The 27,083-nt window shown below is 40.0% G+C and overlaps 1 protein-coding gene and 1 pseudogene across 1 annotated transcript in view; one reads left to right on the forward strand and one right to left on the reverse strand.

The window, feature by feature from the left end:
* Nucleotides 1-27,083, reverse strand: part of ROCK2 (Rho associated coiled-coil containing protein kinase 2) — an 89,712-nt gene that overhangs the window by 51,913 nt on the left and 10,716 nt on the right. Inside the window, exons 2-3 of the mRNA XM_028140382.2 lie at nucleotides 9,876-9,957; nucleotides 8,552-8,652 (exon numbers count right to left, since the gene is read on the reverse strand). Coding sequence (XP_027996183.1) covers nucleotides 8,552-8,652; nucleotides 9,876-9,957 — 183 coding nt within the window. The remainder of the gene's footprint in view (nucleotides 1-8,551; nucleotides 8,653-9,875; nucleotides 9,958-27,083) is intronic.
* Nucleotides 3,417-3,563, forward strand: LOC114230349 (small nucleolar RNA SNORA48; annotated as a pseudogene).

Below are 27,083 nucleotides of genomic sequence, written 5' to 3' on the forward strand. Positions count from 1 at the left end.
TAAGCTAAGCACAGTGGTCCTGCTGAGTTGAGGAAGCAGAGATCAGAGTTCAAGACAGGTGAGGCACATGGGTTATGCTAGCAAGAAACAGGAAAGTGAAGAGTTGTGGAGGGAGGTCCCTAGGAATACCATGTGGGTCCTTGGCTAAGGGCTGAACTATCCAAAGAGCAAGTACCCAAGGTCTCTGTTCTGCTAGGGGGCTGATAGCAGAACAGAGACACTAGCTTTGGAGGGACGTTTGATTTCCAGCCACAGAGTGGAGAAACCTTGCCAATTTTCTGGACATCCAGGTACGATTAGGAGAAAAAGCCATGCTCTCAACCAAGGCCTACTCTAGAACTCCCTAACAAAGCTTAATAATACCATGCCCTAAAGAACAAAAGGGGATTAGAGTTGAGAGGTTCACTCCTGCCAATGAAAGGAATTTGGGAAACAACTTGGTCTTTTCACTCATCTACATTTATAAAGTATAAAACTACACCTGCACAAGGTAAGGGTGATCAGCAACTGGACAGCTTGTTAGAATAAAAATAAACATCAAAGAAAAAAAAATCCAGAGTCTCCATCACATATCAATGAGGACCAGTATATAAGTTTAAAAATTACTTGATAGGCAAAAAGGAAAGTATGATTCATCCTCAAAAAAAAAAAAGCAGTTAATAGAAAAGCCCATTAGATGTTGAACTTAGCTAGCAAATACTTAAAAAATTTAAAAATAGCCTTGAATGAACTAAAGGAAATATCCACAGAGAAATGGAAACTACAAAAAAGAACCAGCTGGAAATCCTATAACTGAAAAAAAACTAAAATGGAAAATTCATTGGTAGGGCTAAACAGAGAATGGAGATGGAAGGAACCAGTGAACACAAATCAATCTGAAGAATAAAGAGAAAGATGAATACCTGAAAATAAACAAAGATTCGGGGGCTTGCAAGACCATTTTAAACCATCTAAAATATGTGTCAATATAAATGGACTAAACACTCCAATTCATAGGCAAAAATTATAAGAATTAATTAAAAAGCAAAACCTAACCTTATATATTTTAAATATAAGACCAAATAGGTTGAAAATGAAAGGATGGAAAAAGATATACCATGCAAACAGTAAGGTAAGAAAGTGGACAGAGCCCTAGCTGGTTTGGCTCCGTTGGCCTGCAGACTGAAGGGTCCCAAGGTTCAATTCCGGTTAAGGGCACATGCCTGGGTTGCGGGCTCGATCCCCAATAGGGGGTGTGCATGGGGCAGCCGATCGATGATTCTCTCTCCCCCTCTCCCTGCCTCTCTGAAATCACTAAAAAATCCTATATAATAAAAGCCTAATATGCTACGTGTGCAGTCGTCTGTTCAACCAATCAAAGCATAATATGCTAATGATATGCTAAGGCAGCTCAACTGCTTACTATGACATGCACTGACCACCAGGGGGCAGACACTCTGACTGGTAGGTTGGCTTGCTAATAGGGTCCGGCTGATCGGGACTGAGAGATGGGCCGGTCACGTCCTGGAGCCCTCCCGTGGTCGCTCCCCGGCTGGCCAACCTCCCGCGTCCCTCCCTGACATGGCAATTGTGCACCAGTGGGGTCCCTAGGCCTGGCCTGCCAGCACCCTCTCGCAATCCAGGACCCCTCGGAGAATGTCGGAGAGCTCGTTTTGGCCCGATCCCACTCAATCCAAGAGCTGTCCCCTGGTGGTCAGTGCACTCCCACAGGGAGAGCGACGCTCAGCCAGAAGCCAGGCTCACAGCTGGCAACTGCAGCGGCGGTGGCAGGAGCCTCTCCGGCCTCCACAGCGGCGCTAAGGATGTCCGACTGCAGGCTTAGGCCCGCACCCTGGACTGCAAAAGGGCACAGGCCAGGCTGAGGGACCACCCCCCACCCTCCAAGTGCTTCGCTCTGGCCGCAGGAAGCCCTATTCTTGCAGGAATAGGCCCGAGGAAGCCCTATTCTTGCAGGAATCTTCCTGCAACGGGACTCTAGTATATATGTATATATATTAGAGGCCTGGTGCATGAATTCGTGCATGGGTGGGGTCCGGCCAGCCTGGCCAGGGGGAGGGAACATGGGCAGTTGGCCGGCCTGCCTGCCTGCTGGTCGAACTCCTGGTCGAGGGGACAATTTGCATATTAGACAGCTGGACAATTTGCATATTAGACTTTTATTATATAGGATACACACTGAGTAGCCAGACAATTATGCGTTCAGAGATCATAATAATCTGGCCACTCAGTGTATATATAAAAAAAGAAAGGAAGTGGACAGAGCAATATTAATAACTCACAAAGTAGACTTCAAAACAAAGAGAATAAAAGGGTAATTCAGAGAAAAGGAGTATAACATATTAGGAAGACATAAAAATTCTAAAAATGTATGCACCTAATAAATGAGCTTGAAAATTCATGAAGCAAAAATTGACAGAATTAAAGAAAAAAAAAGACAAATCCATGGTTTCAATTGGAAATTTTAATATCCCCTCAGTACCTTATATAAGTAAACAAAACTTTGATATGGCTATGAAGAAAATACAGCCCCAGAATGAAAACTGCCTAATCAAATTACAAGTATAAAGGTTATTACATCAATAGGTTATATCACTTATCATTGAAGTACTTTGATACACTGTAACTGTACATGAAAAGAACCAACTCATACATGCAAAGAGCTAAATAAATTATGATGAGAATCAAAGATTACATTCATCTTCTATATTAACTTATTAAACTGGAATAACAATTACTTTGATTTAGTGTTATAACATTTATAGAGTGCTGAAAATAAACGCATGGGAAAGCAATATGAAAACATGGGTAGGTAGATTAAGGGATAAAGGATCCTAGCCTTAAAACTAGAAATACCTTCCACAGCAGATAGACCAGATGTTTAATTGATTTATGTTGAATTAGCAAATTATGTCAAAGCAAATGCTCATTCCAGCACTGCTGTTATATGTTGTTTTAAAAAATATTTAAAGTGATGTTAAAAAGGTTGCTAAGGTACTCCCTCTTCCACATTTATGCCACTCTTCAACCCTTCACTTAATCTAAGAACAAATTAAATTTTGAGTGTTTCCTAACTTCATTAGAAAAAACATTCCATATAACATGATGAGTCAATCAATTAATTTATGCTGTAATATTATTTATGCTTGACTCAGACCATAAAAGAGTTTTAAGAATTCTGCTGTAAGATACAGTTATGAACAGAAACTAAAAGATATTTGTCAGCTGGTAAAAAATAGTTGAAAATAAAAAGCTTCTTATCAGCAAAAGAAACCATCAACAAAATGAAAAGAGAGCCCACTGAATGGGAGAACATATTTTGCAATAATACATCTGATAAAGGGTTAATATCCAAAATATATAAGGAACTCATACAACTTAACAAAAGGAAGACAATCCAGTTTAAAAATGGGCAAAGAACCCCCTGGCAATGGGCAAGGAGACACCTGATTGGTGCTGTTGTTCTTTTATATCAATCAGGGACAAAGCAGATGTACAGTCCTTAGTTCATCCTAGCTTGATGCCTGTGTCGGTGGCCAGAGCTGTTTCATGACTGAGGCACATAAAAAAAAAAAAAAAATGAGCAAAGGACCTAAACAGACACTTCTCCAAAGTGGATATGCAGATGGCCAAGAGATTTATGAAAAAATGCTCAAAGTCACTGATTATCAGAGAAATGCAAATTAAAATGACAATGAAGTATCACCTCACACCCACTAGAATGGCTACCATCAACAAGTCAACAAATGACAAGTGCTAGCAAAAATGTAGAGAAAAGGGAACCCTAGTGCACTGCTGGTGGGAATGCAGACTGGTGCAGCCATTATGGAAAACAGTATGGAGTTTCCTCAAAAAAATTAAATATGGAACTGCCATTTGACCCAGTGACCCACTTCTAGGAATATATCGTAAGAAACCCGAAACACCAATCAGAAAGAATGTATGCACCCCTATGCTCATAGCAGCACAATTTACAATCGCTAAGACCTGGAAACAGCCCAAGTGCCCATCAGTAGATGAGTGAATAAAAAAGCTGTGGTACATTTATACCATGGAATACTATGCAGCAGCAAAAAAGGACCCCTTACCCTTTAACACAACATGGAGGGGCCTGAAGAGCATTATGCTAAGCAAAATAAGCCAGTCAGAGAAAGACAAGTATCACATGATCTCACTCATATGTGGAATCTAATGAACAAAATAAACTGAGGAACAAAATAGATCCAGAGACAGAAGCAGAGAACAGATGACTGAATCTCAGACGGAAGGCGGGGGAGGGTAGATGGGTAGGAAGAGATCAACCAAAGAATTGTAGGCATATATGAATAACCCATGGACACAGGAATAGGGTAGTGAAGGCTTGGGGCGGGTGTGTGGGTGGGCTAGAAGGAGTCAATGGGGGGAAAAGGGGAACATATGTAATACTTTCAATAATATTTAATTTAAAAAATAGTTAACTGTTGGTATGTTTAACCTTTTATAGGTGAACTAGAGGCCTGGTACATGAAAGTTGTGCACTAGGTGGGGAGGGGGGAGAGGGAGGAGTACCTCAGCCCAGACTGCGCCATCTTGCAGTCTGGGAGCCCTTGGGGAGTGGGCTTAAGTCGGCAGTCGGACATCCTTAGCGCTGCCACAGAGGCGGGAGAGGCTCCCGCCACTGCTGCTATGCTCGCCAGCTGTGAGCCTGCTGGCTTCTGGCTGAGCAGCGCTACCCCTGTGGTAGTGCACTGACCACCAGGGGGCAGCTCCTACATTGAGCGTCTGCCCCCTGGTGGTCAGTGCACACATAGTGACCGGCTGTTCTGACGTTTGGTCGATTTGCATATTATCCTTTTATTATATAGGATTAACTAAACAACAAACAAAAACAAAACTAAAAGAAAAAGGGCATTTTATTCAAATAAACAAAAAGTAACACAACACAGGCATAAGATAATTTTCTAAACCTGAGAAAAATGCTTACTGACCTTAGTTTTGGTGATTATACAAAACTATTTCCCTCTCTGTGCTTCCATAGTACTTATAATAAACTAATATTAGTTGAGTACATGTCTGTTCCATAAATTCCTTTAGGAACAAAATACAAACTTTCATATGTAGGGATGACTAGTGATTGGCATAACGCTGAATTGTCCAACAAATTCAACCAAGCCATATCTATATGTATATCTACATAAGATCTATAAAACTTTTAATAAATAAAGGCTATTTGGGGTAGATGCTGTAGTTAATGAGGCCTGAATTCCATTTAAACACTGTGATAGGAACCTAAGTGGCTCATGGCACAGTAGTCAGGAACCATCAGCTTAGAGTCTTTCACTTGAACTACAGAACAAACATTAAGAAGCAATAGTTGCATTCATGCCAAACGTCCACCTTTGAAATTCATTAGCACTAGTATTAACAAGTACTACAATAAAGCACTGTCACTTTAGGAAAGCTGCTTTTTCTTTTTTTAATATATTTTATTGATATTTTTACAGAGAGGAAGGGAGAGGGATAGATAGCTAGAAATATCCATGAGAGAGAAACATCAATCAGCTGCCTCCTGCGCACTCCCTACTGGGGATGTGCTCGCAACCAAGGTACATGCCCTTGACCGGAATCGAACCTGGGACCCTGGAGTCCGCAGGCTGACACTCTATCCAGTGAGCCAAACCGGTTAGGGCGGAAAGCTGCTTTCTACTGATATCGTTCTGAAGATGTTCCTTTCTGAATGATTCTTATAATCTCCCTCAGACTCTCTGTACATTCCCCTTTGTTCTTTAGCTCCTTCTCTCCTATTCAACATGGATGGATAAACAGATGTGGTAGCTATTCATTATCACACTGTATAGAGTACTGTCTAGAAGCATTGCTGCTTTACATTTCAACAAACCTGGGCAAAAGTCCTAGCTATTTATGAACTATTTGACAAATTAACTCAATTTATCTATATAAGAATCTCATAGAAAAGTTGCAAAGATAATATGAGATGAAGAATATAATGACTGCCCAGCCAGCGTAGCTCAGTGGTTGAGCATCGACCTATGAACCACGCTGGGGATCGAGCTTGTAACCCAGGCATGTGCCCTTGACTAGAATCGAACCTGGGACCCTTCAGTCCACAGGCCGATGCTCTGTCCACTGAGCCAAACCGGCTAGAGCAAGAGCCAAGAGTTAACAGTAGTTCTAGCTGGTTTGGCTCAGTGGACAGAGCGTCTGCCTGTGGACTGAAGGGTCCCAGGTTCAATTGGTCAAGGGCACATGCCCAGGTTGTGGACTCAATCCCCAGTGGGGGGCATGTAGGAGGCAGCCAATCCATGATTCTCTCATCACTGATGTTTCTCTCTCTCCCTCTCCCTTCCTCTCTGAAATCAATAAAAATATATTATAAAAAAAAAAAAAAAAAAGTTAGCAGTAGTTTCATCTCAACTGATGGAATTCTGTGTGATTTGTATTTTCTACAGCTAATATGTATTTCTTATTTTTAAATATACTTTTACTGATTTCAGAGAGGAAGGGAGAGGGAAAGAGAGAAACATCAATGATGATAGAGAATCACTGATTGGCTGCCTCCTGCACACCTGGGGATTGAACCGTAACCCGGGCATGTGCCCTTGACCGGAATCAAACCTGTGACCTTTCAGTCCACAGGCCGACACTCTATCCACTGAGCCAAACCAGGGTTATATCCAAGATAAATTAGTAAAATAAATAAATAAATAAATAAATAAATAAGCAAGCCATTCATATTGTGGTCAAAAGGGTGATGTCATCCCAACATCTATATATATAAAAGGCTAATATGCAAAGTGTCCCCTCACAAGTTCCACTGGGAGACTGGGAGTTTGCTCGCTATGACGTGCACTGACCACCAGGAGGTGGCACGGAACGAAGGAAGGCCCTGGCCGGCAGCCGGAAGGCCCCAATTGGCCCTGATTGCCAGTCAGGCATTGGGACCCTACCCGTGCACGAATTTCAGGCACCAGGCCTCTAGTATCTATACACTTTTATGGGATGAGTTATGTATTGTTCTTTCCCTACCACCACCACCAAGGTCATATTTTGAAGCCCTAACCTGCAGTACCTCAGAATGTGACTGTATTTGAACATTCAAGGAAAATTGTTCTTTTATCCATAATTACTATTAACCAATCTATTCCTGAGTTCTTCACATCCCACGATAGGTCATTACTCTGGTTAAATTTCACTTCTATCTAGCCAATTATCTTCCCAACTGATGATTTCTGAATTGGGGCTCATCATCTAAAATTATTTCAGGTTTAGCTCATTTGCAAAAAGATTCAACATTCCATCACTACCTCCACAAAATGTACTAATAAAATATTTAATAAGAGAGTAGAGAACCCTAGAACCTGTCCCTGGGGATCTCTGTCCAAGGTACCATTCATGCTTTCATCAGCCTCATTAGAATACAGCTATTAAATTAGTATAAACATATGCTTATTAACATTTCTCCTTATCATCCCCATGTATGTCAGACTTTTCTCAGTGCTCAGTCAAAAAGAATAAAACACTATTGAGTGAAATACAAAATTTGACTCCACAATTAAACTGTAAGGACGCAGAGGAGTTTCATACACAGGTGATGGAAACAGGAATATTATTATAGTTCCTCATGTAATACTATAAATGAAATACTTATTACAAACATTACAATATTTCTAGTTGGTACCACTTTGCCTTGTAAAGATGAATTTCAGTTATTAAAGAGTCTTTGCTGGGCTTCTCATATATCTAAATAAACCTTAGTTAATTAAGCAGAAAACACAGGAATATTCACTAGAAGATCATGTGTGAAGCCTTCTTCTAAATCTCATTGTTTCAGAGCTAGTAAGAGACCCAGTGTTTATAGCACAACTAGAGGCCCAGTGCACGAATTCGTACACAGGTGAGGTCCCTCGGCGTGGCCCAGCTCGCGCCCACAGGCTCGCACCCCAGCTCGTGCCCCCAGCCTCACAGCCGCACCGTGGCCTGGTGCCACCCCCCCACCTGCTCCACCATCCCACCTGTGGGACCATTGGTCAGGGCCGAGCCCCCGTCCCAGCTCCTTCAGGGCCTGGGAGCCAGGCGGCAGCCCCACCCCCTACTGCTGGTCGCTGTCTGTGGGGCAATGGGCGGGGCGATCAGGCCCCCGCTCGCACCCGCCTTGGCCTGGCACCACCCGCTCACCTACTCCACCATCCTGCCACGGTCCCGCTCTCATCAGGGCCCATCGGGGCCGGCAGCGCCTCCACTGGCGCCCGCTGTCAGTGCCACATCGCCGACGCCAGCCATGTTCCGCACCACCCCCTGGTGGTCAGCACACATCATAGCAAGCAGTTGAACTCCCGGTCAAACAATTTGCATATTAGGCTTTTATTATATAGGAGAATTGCCTCCTTTTATAGATGAGCACACTGAGGCTCTCAGAGAAGGAATGACTTGACTAACCTCAGAAAGCTAACTCTGGCCTGGCTGGGCAAAGAAATTAGACCTACTCCAGGGCTACAGATAATGCTTTACAAACTATCTGGTCAAAATAATAAGAACAATACAAATATTTTCTTACCAATTGGACTTCGCCAAAAGCACCTCTTCCAATAACTTTTACAACCTCGTAGTCTTCTGCCTTCATCTGCAAACCTCTGATTTTTTTCACAATTTTCTCATCTACAATAAAAAGGTCACCATATTTGTAATATTAATCATCATATTTATAAACAATATTTTAAAATAATCAGCATATTTGTAAACAAATTTTTATTCCAAGAAATTTGGCTTAGTTTTCAGCTATATCTGTCAGTTTTTAAAGGTTGCTATTTAAAAATCTAAGATATACATTAACTTCACGTCAAAGAATCAAAACACTACCGTTTATTAACATATATAAACAAACACTACTGATTACCAAAAGGTAGCAGTTAAGCTATTCTGTTTCTGACTCTGTTGCTTGGCAAGTTAGATGACAGCTGAAACAGTGATGACCCAAGCGGTCCTGAGTGCATTCTAAGTCATGGAAGAAAGTTGCTATAAAATTACTTGCAAGGCTAATCTTAATAATGAATTTTTGGAAGCCTACTTCTTTAGTAATCACATATAGATATTGTAACTATAGACAAGATTGTGGAATTAGGAAAACAGTCCAGTCTCTGACAATTCCAAATTAAAAAGCTTATTGATATAAAATATGTATTAGTTATTTAAAAATTTCTTCTTCTTGGAATTCAACTTCATTTACACCTTCATGGCAACATCAATACCAACGAATATTAAGAGTTACCACATATATGGCAATAATTGTTATTACATTATCTTTCACTAACTAGATTGAAATGTCTACATTTATGCAAATATAAAGCTCATTAAGTCTTCCAGATAATGTAAAGGTCTTAGTGTTGTTAATATTAATTTAAAACTTCTCTTGGAACTGCCATAAATAATCTGTCCTGAAACCACTAGTCTTAATAATTTATACAAAATCTTGAACTCTACCTATATTATATGCTACAATTGGTTCTGCAGTTTTGCTTTGAAAATAAAGAATATTAGTATTTAGCCCAGCTGGTGTGTTTCAGTGGTTGAGCATTGATCTACGAACCAGGAGGTCACAGTTCGATTCTCGGTCAGGGCACATGCCCAGCTTTCGGGCTCGATCCTCAGTGTGGGGTGTGCAGGAGGCAGCCAATCAATGATTCTCTCTCATCATTGATGTTTTTCTCTCTCTTTCTGCCTTCCTCTCTAAATCAATAAAAGTATATTAAATAAAGTGGCAAGCTAAAAATTACTTAAGTTTAATAAGTTAATAAGTTTATGGACTTTAATAACATTAATCAAACATAAATCTCTCATCGAAGTATAGTCATGGGATCAAATATGAAGTTTAACATACTTACATCTATTTAAGAAATTATCTATATTCTTGTTTTTCCTCAAAGCAGGAAAATCCAAATCAAGGACCAAGGAATTTAAGCCATCCTATTTAACAAAAAATTTAAAAAGGAAAAAGAAAATTGTTACAATTTCCAAGCATTTAAAAAAAAGGTCTTTACATTTTATCATATGTTATTCTTGCTGAGTAAATGTCAACCCATTTTGATATGAAACTGCCAAGTGGATCAATATCTAATACCTTTAACTGGTTTCCTAACTTTGTCAGACTATTAAGATTGACCCTATCATGTGTTCCTTTGTCCTTTTAGCCAACAGAAACAGTCATTTTAAAATATGCACCCACTATTACTTTTGTTGGTTAGATGTCTTTTCTCTCTTCAAATGCCCAGTAAAATTTCACCAAGCTTTCGACTTTAAGAAATACACCCAGACTAAGGAAGTTGCTATTCACTCAACAATCATTAATTTTGTGCTTAGTGCAGAGTAGAAAATTCAAAAATAAATAAGACACTAACTATCCTTACCTTCAGGAAACTCAGCCTCAAAACTAAACTTCCCATAAAAATATGAAAACAGGATGATGCATTTTTCAGATTTCTATTTTCTTCTTTAAGTTTTCTATACTTTTCAGACTTTCTACAAGAATGCATTAAATTGCCCAATCAGCGTGGCTCAGTGGTTGAGTGTTGACCTATGAACCAGGAGGTCACGGTTTGGTTCCCCGTCAGGGTACATGCCCAGGTTGCATGCTCAATCCAAAGGGTGGGGCATGCAGGAGGCAGCCGATCAATGATTCTCTCTCATCACTGATGTTTCTATTTCTCTCTCTCTCTCCCATCCTCTCTGAAATCAATAAAAACGTATTTTTAGAACACATTAAATTTAAAATCAAAATAGGAAAAAGTGTATACATATAACTTGGTGGGGGTGAAAAATACTAAGAAACAAATGACTCAGTGGATGTGCTGTGTAGGAAACCATGTTTCTAAAGCACTATCATATATACTGTCTCATCCTCAGGTAACTCTGAGGAGGGCAGGATGAAATATATTCATTTTAAAAATAAACAAAGTAAGGCTTAGATTAAGTGACTTAGACTTGCCCAAGATCATGCTATTAGGAAATGACTCGCAGGATACTACCTAAATCTTAAAAGGGCCAATATACTTCATTCATCTCCCTAGTCTCAATGACCCGACTAACACCAACAGGAGCTTGGAAGGGTAAAGAAGTAAGCTGGAGGATTGCAGGGGGAAAAACAGCAATAGAGAGACCTTTTAGGGATCTGGGTAGGGGGAAAATCACATGCAAAACTTAGAAAGGTAACTTGGGTCTTTAAGTTACTAATTCTAGAAGAATTGCACATACTATATATATTTTAATATGTTTTTATTGATTTCAGAGATGAAGGGAGAAGGAGAGATAGAAACACCAATGATGAGAGAGAATCACTGATAGGTTGCCTCCTGCAAGCTCCCTACTGGGGATGGAGCCCACAACCCGGGCATGTGCTCTTGACCGGAATTGAACCTGGGACCCTTCTGTCCACAGGCTGACACTCTATCCACTGAGCCAAACCAGCAAGGGCTGCACACAGTATATTTTACCATTCAGTTATACTTCATAAATTTTGATATTTTAAAAAGTTTAAAATGTAAAATCCAAATCACTTATATTTTTAGACTAGAGGCCCAGTGCATGAAAATTCATGCACTGGAGGGGGGGGGGGCCCTCAACCCACCTGCCCCCTCTCACAGGGGCAGGAGGCGACCTGGCAATCAGGAGAAAGCGACTCCCCATCACACCTCTGCTGCTGCCACTGCCAGCAGTGCAAGCCTCAGCCAGCCCTGGTTATCTGAGCCTCAGGCGGCCCTGGACGGCTGGGCAGCCGCCATCCGAGGCTTGCCTGCGTCTCAGGCCGGCGCTGGGCGGCTGGGGGGCTGAGGAGACTGGGGCACTCCGGAGGCAGGCACGCAGAGCGGCCAGGCCCACCTGGGGGTGGGCCCGGTCTTGCTGCGCACCTGCCGCCCCAGTGGGGCTGAGGGGACTGGGCGCTGCCTTCTTGTGGCTGTGGGTACCACCATCTTTGAGGGTGGGGCAGTCAATTAGCATATTCCCTCCTTATTGGCTGTGGGTGCCGCCATCTTTGTGATGGTGTGAGGGTCAATTAGCATATTCCCTCTTCATTAGATAGGAGGATATACCCATATTTATGCTCTTAATTAAATTTTCAAATCAAAGAAAGGTGCTTTCATGTGAAAAACATTCTCCTATGCCTCCATTAATCTCCAAAGGAAGAAAAATTTAAATTGATAAGGCATAAGCTATTATTACAAGAATATTAATAAAGTTACATGGCCTCAGTATTTTGATATTACAATAATGACATAGTTCACCGGTATCTTTTTCTTAAGCCAAGTGGTTTCAACATCAATATTCTAAGTTCACTGGTGGCAAGGTCTGTTTATACTGTACTCCATCAAAGAGGCACTCCAGAGAAGACTGGATTACTTAAAAGGAAAATTTTGGAGCCAAAGAGAGGGGGAAAAAAGAAAAAGAAAAATGGCTTTTACTGCAAAGTCTATTAGTAAGTAAGGATGATGCCAACCATCAACACAAAACAACATTTGCTTATTATCTCTTTGTGTGTGGGGAAGGAGGAAGCCACTTTGACAACAGAGCTGTTCCAGCCTTTTTTTAATTTTGAAAGTAAAATAAACAGATAAACCAAGTTTTGTTTACTAGTGCTTTGTTTAGAGAAGGTAAAACAACTTGGTTACATTTCCACTCCATGACAAAAAAACAGTCCTCCAAACCAGTTTCCAGTCAATTGTTCCGATAATTAAACCAATAGAACCTTCTCTTTCATTTTATAACTAGAAGTCTGCCCATATGATTTCCACCCACCAAGAACCTAATTGTAGAAAATCATTTTCCCCAAGTGATGAAGTTATATTTCAGTTTTTTCTACAAAGAGTCCCTAAAATAAGATCAATCACTCAATAAATGTTGGTTTTTATTTCCATTATTTTCAATATTACCTAAATACAAACTTTGCATTTAAGGATTAAGTAATTAAAGAGATATAGAGTTTAAAGGGGTTTTAAATTTAACTTTAACATCTAAATCTATCAGCACATCTTTGATACTAACAGATGAGGCCAAAAACCATTTCCTCACTAATTTAATGTGTTCCATGAAGAAAACTATTTTACTTCTTAAGTTATTATTCTCAATATCTTTACCACAGTGCTAGTCTGGCAACTAATCAAGTACTGTTTATGAAGCCAAATGAAATAAAGGTAAATCTGAAAAGTACTAGTTGCTACCTTCTTTTGTTATAAATGTTCTTAGATTGTAACCAATTTTTAAAACTCTTTTCAATCTTACTTCAGTTTTATATAGCTTGAAATTTTATTTCAGCCAATTAAAATCTGGGAGAGATTGCATACAACACATAAGCATTTCGAGCAACATTATTTACAAGAGCAAAAATTCAAAACAACCTAAAAATCTTGAAAAATATAGTAAAATCTAAGTGGACAAGATCTAAGGTATTAGAGAACACACCTTAATAAATTCATACTTTAAAAAATATTTCATGTAGAATTTACAGCTCTCCCTATATCTACTGAAACATAGCCTATTTTAAATTCCTATAAAGATCGCAATAAAGATTCAAGTTTTGGGCAGAAGCAACATTTATTTGAGAACTCTGGAGAAAGGAGGGGGAAACATATGATTTGTAGGAGGCAGAGAACAGTGATATCTTAATATCTAATATTATGGACACTCACTCCTGTGGTCCAGTAACTGCAACCTGCATAATGTCAATTTTAAACATTCTACTCATTGATCATCACCTTCTTATCTTTGCAGCTCACTCTCACTAATACTTCAACTCCAACAATCTCCTGACTCACCAGGAACCTTCAATCCAAACCTTATCATTTTCCAGTCTTTTACCATCCCCTCCTTTGTTATACTCTTTTTAAAAAATATGTTTTTAATGATTTTAGAGAGGAAGGAAGAAGGATAAAGAGAGAGAAACATCCATCAGCTGCCTCCTGCACACCCTTTACTGGAGATGGAGGCCGCAACCTGGGCATGTGCCCTGAGACAACACGGGGTGTCCTGACCAGGAAATGAACCAGTGACCTCTTGGTTCCCGGGTCGATACTCAACCACTGAGCCACAGTGGCCAGACTGCTTTACTCTTTATATACTTACATTCCAGTCTATCATAATAACCACTGCCCTGCACTTACTCTTTTGTTCTTCTCATTAATCAGACTCTTCTGAAAAAGCACATCACTGGTTAAATCCAATTATCTTTCTACTCAGTATTTGAACCTCCTAAAGCTAAATCTGACTTAAGCACAGAACCATGTTCAAGTGAACCTTAGCTGACTGGCAATACTAGACTATTTACCTGGTCCATTTTCTCTCCCATTCTCCTCAAATCTCAAAAATCTCCTCTCCTAGTCTCATTCTCAGCTATAGTCCTGACTTCTTATCTCATTAAGAACGTGAACAAGTTCTCATCACCAAATCTGTCTATATTCCTGCATCTGTATCCATATATTCTACTTTCTTTCCTCCTATTATATTATAGTGCTAGCCACAACCAATCTCTCCATCTGTGCACCGAATCTCTCCTCCCCTCTTGCCTACTAAAAGACAACACTACAGCAATTCTTCTGTTCCTCTACCGTAGCCATCCATCCTCTCCTCATCTCTTATTCTATCTCTCTCACATGGTTACTGCCATTGGCATGTTATTTCTCTTACCCTTAAAAAAATAAAATCCCTTTGATTCCACTTCCCATACAGCTATCATATCATTTCTCCCTTTCCCTTTACAGGGAAATTCCTTGAAAGAGATTATCTATGCTGTTTTTAGCTTTTTCTCCTCCTATCTCATTAGAACTAACTGCAATCAGTTTTCCCCCTTCCCCACCACCACATCCATAACCAAACCATCTAAACTGTTCTTCTCAAGTCTACCAATGACTCCACATTGCGAAACCAATTATTATTTCTCGGTCCACATTTTACTTGACCTATAAACATCTTTGAACCATCTTTCACTATCTACTTCTTGAAAAGCTTTCTTCAGTTGACTTTGATGACAATGCATTCACATGATTTGCCATTTTTCAGTCTTCGCTGGTTTTCTCCAGTCCTTGGGCCTCTTCTCTTTCAAATCCATTCATTCCATAAGAAATCTCATCTTGTCTCTAAGTGCTGATGGCTTCCAAATTCATTCTCTCTATCCCAGATACCTAAAATCCTGAATTCTAGAACCTTATCTCCACTTGCCCAGGTGCCATCCAGCTTATCTCAATGTCTAATAAATATTTCAAATGCTGATGTCCAAAACTGTGCCCTACCCATTTCCACTGTAACCACTTCATCCTTCAGTCTTCCACATCTCAGTTACTGGCAATTTCATCCTTCCAAATACTCAGGCCAACATCTCTAGTATCAACCTTGACTTTTTCTCTCCTTCAAGAACCTAAATCCAAGCACCTACAAATCCTGCGAGCATTCTCTTCAAAATAAATTCAGAACTCCACCAGTTTTCACTCCCCTCACTACCACCACCCTAGTTCAAGACTTCATCATTTTACTTGAATTACTGCAAAAGCCTACTATCATTTCTCCCTACTTGCAGCTTGCCCTTCCCTTCCCCTTCAGATTCTTGTCAATGCAGCAGAGATGTCCCATCACTCCTCTGTTCAAAACCTCCAATGGCTTTCACATCATTGAGAGTAAAGCAGAAATCCCCAGCTATAACCTATGAAGCTCTTTATGATCAGCCCTTACCCACTTAATTAACTCTCAACCCTCATCCCCTATTACTTTCTTTCTCATTCATTTTGCTCCAACTACGCTGGCCTTCCAAATGTTGTGTGTGTTTTTTAATATATTTTATTGATTTTTTTACAGAGAGGAAGAGAGAGGGATAGAGAGTTAGAAACATCGATGAGAGAGAAACATCGATCAGCTGCCTCTTGCACACCCCTTACTGGGGATGTGCCCGCAACCAAGGTACATGCCCTTGACCGGAATCGAACCTGGGACCCCTGAGTCCGCAGGCCGACGCTCTATCCACTGAGCCAAACCGGTTTCGGCCAAATGTTTTAAAACCTCAACAGGGGTCTACACCAGGAGTAAGTGGGAATGGAGGAGGAAGGTAACTCAGTAGCAGCCTTCACAAGAAGGGACATCTGAACAGCATCACAGTTCTATGGGGTGGGAAGCTGGCTCTATGTGGAGGAACTGAGCAAATTAGTAACCATATGATAACAGATGCCAGCTCTTACTACTGGAAGAAGTACAAATATGGATGGGTGGAGCTAGAATGAACACATGGTGTTGGCCTGAAATTGGAGGTATCAGTCTAAATTTATGGTTTTCACTACATAAAGATATAGATATTTAGGTGTAGGTTCCTGTGTGGGTCTTAAGCACAGAGACACTCCAACAACAGTGAACCCACCTAGCACCCAGATTGTGATTTTGAAATACCACTCTCTAGCCCTAACCGGTTTGGCTCAGTGGATAGAGCTTTGTCCTGCAGACTCAAGGGTCCCAGGTTCGATTCCGGCCAAGGGCATGTACCTTGGTTGCGGGCACATCCCCAGTGGGGGGTGTGCAGGAGGCAGCTGATTGATGTTTCTCTCTCATCAATGTTTCTAACTCTCTCTCCCTCTCCCTTCCTCTCTGTAAAAAAATCAATGAAATAAATTTTTTTTAAAAAATGAAATACCACTCTCCACTAAAAGAAATTAGGGATCCTTGGAGAAATGGCCAATACCAGAACTGAACAGGAAAACCTATAGCATCTTGTGCCCAAAGTTAAGGAGGTGCATGGGGGATAAAATGACATAGAACTACACATAAACAGTGCATCAATGCCAATATCCTGATTTTGGTTATGTACTATATTTATGTAAAATATAGCATTGGGAGAAATTGGGGGAAGGGTACACAGGACTATTCTGTATTATTTTTGCAACTTCCTATGAACTTAAAATTATTTCAAGATAAGTTTTCTTGAAAAGTGAAGAAGTACACAAAGGTTGATGGCAACATGTCAAAAGGACATACAAATACAAGCCAGCTTGAAATGGCTCCCAGTGGCAAATTTGGGACAATTTGAGTATTAAAATAAATAATGATAGTAATGGAATATAACCCATTGAATAAAACAAGAATTCCTGATGTAAATGAATATATTAATTAATTCTCTTTCTTACAGTAAAATGTCAATAAATGTAGAAGGAATACTTGAGTCAAAATATCACCATTTGTCAACCATCTTGGTAAAAATTAACTTAGTTGAAAAATATCAATGGATATTTAAACTTCTGGGTAAAAGTACAAATAGAAACACAATTTTACATAGTCTCAAAGTAACCCCCCACAAAAATACTTATTAATTACAAAGGAAGAGGAGGAATAATAGATACTTGGTAGACATCACCTTTAATTAAGTAATCGAAGTTAACACTACCTAATGAAGTAAACTGTATGCCACCAAATAGGATTCATTAAGAACATATCACTTCTGTGAAATTGTAGCCAAAACCACATTATTTTGGGCCTAATCATCAAGCAACATTAAACAAACCCCAACTGAGGGATATTCTACAAAATGAGTGGCTTGTAATCTTCAAAATTGTGAACAGAATGAAAAACCGAAGGAGATTAAAGAAGCATGAGAGCTGGATGCAATGCATGATCCTGGATTAGATATTTTTGACTTAAAGAACGTTGCTATTTGGGCAATTAACAAAACTTGAATGAGGTCTTTAAGCAAAGTGTATACAGAATTTGTTAAAAACTTTTCTATAAATTTTAAATTCTTTCCAATAAAAAGTTGGGTTTTGCTTGTTTGTTTTTAAATCACATCGAGGTATGTTCCTGACTCAGGGCCTTTGAATTTACTACTTCCTTCTGTCTGAAAAGCTCACATCTATGGATCTGTATGGCTAGCTCTCCTACCTCCACCAGGGCTTTACTTAAAAGTCACCTTTTCAGGAGTATCTTATTATCTTAACTGTGAACCCCTTTAGAGTCATATCTTTCTTTTTTACTTTTTTTCTCCTTACCATAAATCATCATCTTACATACAATTAACTTAATTTTTTTTATTATTCTCCAGCTCCCCATTAAAATGGAAACTGATGGCAGGGAATTAATTTTTGTTCACTGCTACATTCCCAGGGTCTAATCCAGGGCTGGAACCAGGGCCTGGCATGCGGTAGTTGCTAAATAAATATTTATTAAATGACAATGTACACAAAGTACTTGGAACACAAAGGACTTAAGGTACAATTACAAAATAAGTTCACTTTCCAATCATAGCAAGGGAATATTGAAACAGGTAAAAAGAACTCTACCGTTAATCTGATAGCTCTGGGACATCGGGCCAACAACTATGTCTCCAGCATAAATGAATGAGCTAATGTCCCTGGCTCCAAAGAGATTAGTGAGCAAACCTATTTCCAGCAGAAAGCAAAGCTGTAACACTGCAGCCAGCTAATAAAACAAGAAAATATCTATCAATAGCCTGTGAGAAGTACAGTAGAAACAATCCAAATGCCGACAAATAAGAATTAACTGTATCAGACTTGACTGAAAAATACTGACACACAGAGAAAGCAAATTTTCTCCAGGAAAAAAGGATAAAGTCGGTGGTGCAAACCAAGGGACATATAATCGAGGTCTCATATTTTACTACCCCATTTCCTTGAAAAACTACCGAGAGTATCATTAAAGCTAACTACAATGATCTCAAGTAACGTGTTGAAAACATACTAAATAGGTCATATTTAAGAAAGAAGTATAATCCAAAAGTATGCAAAATGATCTTACGGTTTCTACACATGAAGTGGCCAAACAGTAGCATCTCATTTTATAAAGGCTTTTTTCTCCTATGCCACCAGATAATACAACTGACTTTCCTATCTTGCATAACTGTAACCAAAATGACAGGCTATATTATCTTAAAAGAAATTCTATAAGCAAACATTTATAAATCTAGCATGCCTTTTTTTGCAACAATCCTGCAATGTTGTAATATTTTCTCTGTTTACTGATCCTATTGAGGTTAAGAAGTTATGTAAGCAGTAGTGGTGGTAGAGTTCATATTCCATTTCAAGTCTTTCTAACTCCAAATCACACAATTTTCTCACTAAGCCATGACTTTTCTAATGCCTTTGTTTTAAATCTTTATTCTTGAGGCACCTTCTGATTGATAAATTAATCTCTTTACTTAGAGAGTGCTCTACACAAGTGACTAAATTAATTGTTTCAGGGTACTTATTTTTGTTTGCTCATTAATAAGAAGAATGAGATAATAAGAAGAATGAGAAGTTAAACTTCTGAATCTGCAAAGTTGAAAACCACCATTAACCCTAGGCTCATGGTCAACACAACCATCAATGATGGTTATACTGAAGACTTCAACCTAGCCTTTGCTTAAGTCTTTTAACTATGCTAGCATCCTTCATCAATTGAGATTTAGTTTTAGGTATAGTTTTTTTCTTTGTTTTTATTTTTTTAAATTGATTTCAGAGAAGAAGGAAAGGGAGAGATAGAAACATCAATGATGAAAAGAAACATCAATGATGAGAGAGAACCATAGATTGGCTGCCTCCTGCACGCCCCCCACTGGGGATGAACCTTCCACCCAGGCATGTGACCTGACAAGGAATGGAACAGCTGACCTCCTGGTTCATAGGTGCATGCTCAACCACTGAGCCACACTGGCCGTACTAAGTATGATTAGTTTTAACTTGTTGTGCTTAAGATCTGAGGAAAACAGCTTGATTCTTCTAGTCAATTCTAAATCTCTTAATTCATTAAGAAATTTTATGTGTTTTTGGAGGTTATTCTTATTATTTTGTTTTAGCCTATTCTTACTGTTTTGTAGTGACATAATTGCAGTCACAGGACAAACATCACATCCTAGGAGTATAAGAGTGCCAAGAATTACTTAAAGTACATAATCACATAAAACATTTACTTCTTGGAGAAATTTAATTTTTATACTCAGTTATGGCAAAATAATTTTAAAGCCTGGGTGTTTTAGAACCTGTTTTACCTGTTATCTCTTAAGTGAAATGAGGACTGATTGCATACCTGGAAATAGAAATTCACTGGTGGGAGAGACAGATGCCAGAACCATTGAGAATAAGTCCTTGTTTGTGTAACCTTTTAGTTTGTCGAGTCTTTCCTTTTTTTGGAGCACAGGAAATTAAATACTATGGAAGAATTTGCCATTCCCAGTTGGTCACATGTTCATTATGCTCTAGGATTTCACAATGCTACTTTTATTATTTTATAAATTTAGCATGCTTTTTTTATTTAGTGACAATGTATGGATGTAAATTTAACAAGGAAAATCATTTAAAACTGGTAATATTATATATACAATTGTATAAATTCTGAATTTTCTTGAGCTTTAAAACATATCCACTGCCTCCCTTCTCACCAACCTTTGATATTGGATATATGTTGTATTTTTTTTCCTCTCTGCTTTTACAGTACTTATCTACTTTTCCAACTTTTTAAGTTTGACTGTTACCAGTTGAGGGTAGTTGTATTCAGTAAATTTTTTAAAAAAAGAGCTGTCTCAGAATGTATCGAAATATACCTCTGCCCAATATGGTAGCTGTTAGCTACACATGGCTAAGTTAATTAAAATAATTACGATAAAATAAGTTTAGTTTTTCAGTTGCACTAGCCTTTTGATTTCAAGTGCTCAATAGTCACATGTGACTAGGGGCTACCATATTGGACAACACAGAAATAGCACATCTGTTGAGTATCTGAAATGTAGCCAATCAGATTGCGACCTGAAGAAGGTACCAGGTTGTAATCATTAAGTGTCTGTTACATACAACTTATGATTCTTGTTATATTTTTGCTGATAAGGGGAGTGGGCTGAAGCTAGAAAGAATTGATATTTATTTCTGGGGGTAATTTGGTTATTGGTTTTTGTTTGTTTTAGATGAGGCATTTGAACAAGTTTAGCAAGATGAGAAAGAATCAGAATTAAGAGAAAGATTAAAGACAAACAGACAAAGCACAGTTGGAGAATCAGCCTGAGACAAAAATATGGGATCTCATCCACTGGAACAGAAGGAAAAGGAAGAACAAATGGTACAGAAGAGATAATAAACTGGTGAGTCAAGTAACAGGAAATTTAAGGGATCTCTTTTTGATGGCTTCTATTTTCTCATGAAGTAGAAATACCATCTGCGGAGAATACTTTGTTTCTGAAGTTTAAAGAAAGAAAAGAATGTTTAAAATAGCCCCAATAGAAATAATGGATATATAGCATTGTATAAGTTCTTTCAGCTCATGCAAGAACTGAAGACCATGAGTTTGAAGCACCACTAATCTGGGTACTTGTGTGATTTCTCTCCATTAGTACTCAACAAACACCTCTTATGTAGGCCAGAGAGACAAACTGATCAAAATCTAGGCTTTGCCAGATGCATCTGATAGAAATTCAATAGGGTAAGAAAACTTTCAGGAGTCAGCCAGTGCCTAGAGAAGTCTGGCAAGAGGTAAGAAGTGATGGACAAGGAATTCTTGCCTATTTACACAGGAAGCATTTGGTGGACAGAGGTATCAAAGAATTACATATCTCAAAAGCATCAATGAATAGGTTTAGAAAAAAGAATAGTGTCAGGAGCAGAATGTTTAATAATCTCAAAGGTAAAGCTGATTTGGGGTGAGATCCGAGTAGCTTCATGGAAGTAAATGAATTACGTGAAGGTAAAAACCACTAGAGATGAGAAAACTGTGAAGCCAAGGTCCTAGGTACTCTGTTTACATAAACACTGAATTCACCTGGAATGGTGGCATAGCCTTGAATGGAAAGAAACACACTGCCAGAAGCCCATGACTTCAACGAGCAAGAGATGTATATTCCAACTACACAGGACTCAACAGGAATTTTAACAGGAAGGTTTTACTAGCACAGGCACCATGGTGCGAAGCAAGAAACCCCCTCGTACCCTTTCCTAGCCTGAGATAGGTATGTAGAGAGTAAAAGAAGGCCCAAGTTCCACTAGAGAGGGCTTCCCCTCAGGAGAAAGATTGGTGTTATTTAAGCAAATATAAAGTAACATTCAGTAAAGAGTTTGAAGATACAATTACGTTAACCTTAGAACAAGGGTGAGAGATGTTTGAAAACGAGGGGAAGAATGGGTGGAACAAGAGTAAGATGAGAAGTGCATTAAGGGCTTGTATCTTGGGCAGGAAAATGCAACAATGAAATGAGATTTGGTGAGGTCACTTCATGTGAAGGTGGCTACTGGATAGGTTTCAAGAGTTCTCTGGAAGAAAGTTATCAGCCCTCTCAGGAGTCAGCCAGTGCCTGGGATAATTAGGATTAGAAGACTCATACCTCTTTGGAAGGAGCCAAATAAAGTCTGAATGAATTGTGCTGGCCTAAGTCTACATACTAAGGCCACCCGGCAAAAGCCTCATTTGTTAGCCCTAGTCTGTAAGAACTAAAAAATGCTCACCCTCTATCTAAAACTGTAGAAATCAACATTTGTTCTTGACCCTAAGTGACCCCAGTTTGGAACTTTGCTATGTTTTGTAACACCCAGTACGGTGTGGCAAAGAAATAAAAACATCTCATCCTATATAATAAAGAGGTAATATGCAAATTGACCATCACACCCTCACACAAGATGGCCACCACAAGATGGCCGGCAGGGGAGGGCAGATGTGGGCGATCAGGCCAGCAGGGGAGGGCAGTTGGGGGTGACCAGGCCAGCAGGGGAGGGCAGTTGGAAGTTGGGGGGGACCAGGCCTGTAGGGGAGGGCAGTTGGGGGTGACCGGGTCAGCAGGGGAGCAGTTAGGTGTTGATCAGGTTGGCAGGGGAGTGGTTAGGGGGTGATCAGGCTGGCAGGCAGAAGCGGTTAGGAGCAATCAGGCACGCAGGCAGGCGAGCAGTTGGGAGCCAGCAGTCCTGGATTGTGAGAGGGATGTCTGACTGCTGGTTTAGGTCCGATCCCTGTGGAATCGGGCCTAAACCGGCAGTTGGACATCCCCCAAGGCATCCCAGATTGGAGAGGGTACAAGCTGGGCTGAGGGACAAACCCCCCCCCACCCCCTCCCCCGCGAATTTCGTGCACTGGGACTCTAGTAACTAAATAAGACATTCCTCCTTTTGACTTGATTCCTCTTTTGTAAAATGAAAGAATAGAACTAGAAGTACTACCATTAAGTTAAGAGCCAACCTTCTCCCTCCCCCAAAAAGGAGGAGGCAACAAACTTTACATATAGACATCCAGTTGGAAATCAAACTAACTACTTGATAAAGTTTCCTAAACCCATACTAAGTGTTATAGGTTCTGTGCTAGATACTGGGAAGAGATACAAAGATGACTACTACAGCCCTAACTGGTTTGGCTCAGTGGATAGAGCGTCAGCCTGCAGACTGAAAGGTCCCAGGTTCGATTCCGGTCAAGGGCATGTACCTTGGTTGCAGGCACATCCTCAGTAGGAAGTGTGCAGGAGGCAGCTGATCAATGTTTCTCTCTCATCAATGTTTCTAACTCTCTATCCCTCTCCCTTCCTCTCTGTAAAAAATCAATAAAATATATATTTTTTAAAAAGATGACTACTACATAACTACATGAGATGATGGATATTAACTAAACTTATTGTGGCAATCATTTTGCAACATATGTAAATCAAGTCATGCTGTGGACCTTACACTTACACAATGCTATATATCCATTATATCTCAATAAAACTGAAAAAAAAAAAGAAAGAATATTTAAAGCACTATGTCCCATTACCCTAAAACCTAGGAGGTTTAGGCCCCATGTTGCCAATAAACTGAGATGTAGAAGTTTTTAAAAGTGAGTACTACATGTTCACAACCCTAGAGGACTTCCTAGAGTATCTATACTAATAAATCTATACTAATAAAAGAGTAATATGCTAATTAGACCGGGAGGCCTGCAAACGGCCCTCAGCCCCTCGCCCAGGCTGGCCACGGCCCCCAGCAGGGACCCTCACCCCGATGGGGGTGTGGCCAGCCTGCAAACGGCCATCAGCCCCTCACCCAGGCTGGCCACACCCCCCAGCAGAGACCCCCCCACCCTGAAAACAGCCCTCAGCCCCTTGCCCAGACCAGCCACGCCCCCCGCAGAGACCTTCACCACAATGGGGGCATGGTCAGCCTGCAAATGGCCTCAACCCCTTGCCCAGGCCGGCCATCCCCCTCAAGAGGACCCCACCCTGATCTAGGACCCCCTTCAGGGCAGACCAGCCAGCTCCCACCAGTGCACCAGGCCTCTATCTATAATAATATAAGGTTAATATGCTAATTAGACCAGGAGACCTTCCGGGAGTCCTTCCAGACAAAGCCATGGTGGCAGGGCTGAGGCAGAGGCAGTTAGGGGAGATCAGGCCAGCAGGGGGGGTGGGCAGTTGGGGCGAGAAGGCCAGCAGGCAGAGTGGGTAGGGGCGATCAGGCAGGGGAGCAGTTAGGAGCCAGCGGTCCCAGATTGTGAGATGGTGCAGGCTGTGCTGAGGACCACCCCCCCCCCCGTGCACAAATTTCGTGCACTGGGCCACTAGCCTATATATATAAAAGCCTAAGTGAGCAGTCAACCGGTCACTATGATGTGCACTGACCACCAGGGGGCAGATGCTCAACACAGGAGCTGCCCCCTGGTAGTCAGTGTGTTCCCACAGCCAACCTCCCGCAGTCCCTCCCCACAGCCAGCCAGCCCAGATCGGGACTGGGCGAGACGGGACAGCCCCCATTGGCCCCAATCACCGGCCGGGCCAAGGGACCCCACCCGTGCACGAATTCGTACACCGGGCCTCTAGTAAGTAAATAATCTAATACAATATTCACATATACGCACAAAAATATTTACAATTATGTTCACTGCAGCAATGTTTATAACAGAAGAAAACAACCCAAATGCCTATCAATATTGTTATATTAAAATAAATTATGATAATCCAGATAATGGAACACTCCACAGCCCTTAAAAACAACTGGGTGAATTATAATGTCTAACTGGACAACCTCAAAAATAAATTTAAAAAGCAAATTCACACACACAAAAACAAATACAGAAGAATAGATATGGTATATTTGCATTTTGGTATTTAAAAAACAGCCTACAAATATTAGTATTTTTTATATGCAATGAAAATGGGTATATCATTATGTTGTTATTTAGAAAAGGGTAAGTGGTACACTACAGGTTACAAAGTGGTTGTCGCCAAAGATGGACATTGAGAGAGGGCTAAGAAAAGAACTTGTATGTTATGTACATTTCTGTAACTTTTAATTTTTTAAATAGGCACATATTACTTTTGTAACTTCAAACATGAAGTTTGTTTTTTGTAAGCTGACAAAGCAGAGAGAGATCATTCCAGGTGGAGACAAAAGCAAAGATACATGGTATTCAGTTGTAAGCCACAGGATGTTTGCCTCTACCCTGGTCCTGCTCACTCTCTTTTCACATCTCTGAAGAAGCCTCTATCCCCCAAAGCCCATCATTCACAAGCCATAAACCCCACCAAGACTTTGCCCTGCTATTTTCTCCTGATCCTAAGGGTCTTTCAAAAAAAACCCCAACCCCTTCCTTTATCTCTAATGAAGGAGACAGAGAGGCAGGTGAGCATAGACAAACAAGAGAAAGTAGTCTCCACTGAAGTCTCTATTCTGAAAACCACTGAACTACATTTTTTAGAAATAGTAGATAAAATGCATTTCTTAATTCATAAACGCCACAACAGGAAAAGTGTGTATCATTTAACAGTGGCTACCAATGGGCTTCTCCCCATATTCATTTTAATTATACTGGGTACTAATCCAGTTTTTCCTAGCCTACAGAAGTACAAATTCTAATCCCATGAGGATATTAAATGGTTGGCAACAGATTTAAGACCCGGCTCTGTTACCAAATCCTAAACTAAAATCAGCTTTAAAATTACACGATCCAAGAAATCTAAAGTTACTGATTACTGCAATGGCCATCAATGCAGACCGATCATATCACATACAATATTTGTATATATTTTTCTACATGATAAAACTACAATTACCCTGGTATGCCTAAGGACCAAATCTGTATCAGAGGTAAGACAGCGTAACATAAGCAGTTTGCATCTTCCAAACTATTCTTCACAGTTGTTCCAAAACTTACCTTTCTTACTAAATGTAGGACAAAAGTTGCTTAATTCAGCCGTAGATAAGAACGGTTGATACAACCCAAGTGTTCTTTCAAGCCTTATATAAAGCATGATTAACATTTTTGCAAGTGAATAATGCAAAGGTTTAAAAATTCTTTGTGACTTTTCCTTATATTTATATATTAGGATTGCTAAAAGTTTATATTAATAAGAACACCAGATTCTGTTTTGATTGTTCAAAATCATGACTACTCAAAAAGAATAAACTTTGCCCTAGCTGGTTTGGCTCAGTGGATAGAGCATTGGCCTGTGGACTGAAGGGTCCCGGGTTCGATTCCGGCCAAGGACACATGCCTGGGTTGGGGGCTTGGTCACCAGTAGGGGGCATGCAGGAGACAGCCAGTCAATGATTCGCTCTCATCATTGATGTTTCTATTTCTCCCTCTCCCTTCCTCTCTGAAATCAATAAAAATATATATTTAAAAAAAAAGAATAAACTTTAGCTGGGAAAAAGTAACATTTGGAATGTAACAGAATAATCCAAAAAATGAATGTAAGCCAATATTCACCCAATGCAACTAATTATTCTCAGTGAACTAAAACATAAAAATGTCAACTTTCATTGACTTTATACTTTAGAGAACCTAGTATGTGCCAAGCAACATGCCACCTCTCTGAGGAAAAAACAGGGTAACATCAGAAGCTTGATTCTGTGTGCAGGTACCTTTCAAAGGCACTTACAGGCATATGCAGTGTATGCTGTTTTACAAGCAGTTCTTCAACAAGATGTAAAAAGCTCAAGTTCAGTGCAGTTTATAAAACACTAGCACATACTAGTATAGTTTCTCACTGGATTCAAATACACGTCTTGAGGCAGACATATATAGACTTATAAAATGTCACTTGTAGTCAAGAAGATAACTAATACAACTAATTAATACCAGTCTTAGCGCTTCTGACTCCAAAGTCACCGTTCTTTCCATTATACTACACTTCTCTTTTTAAA

The sequence above is a fragment of the Eptesicus fuscus genome, chromosome 16 (genome assembly GCF_027574615.1).
Source record: "Eptesicus fuscus isolate TK198812 chromosome 16, DD_ASM_mEF_20220401, whole genome shotgun sequence".
In the NCBI taxonomy this organism is placed as follows: Eukaryota; Metazoa; Chordata; class Mammalia; order Chiroptera; family Vespertilionidae; genus Eptesicus; species Eptesicus fuscus.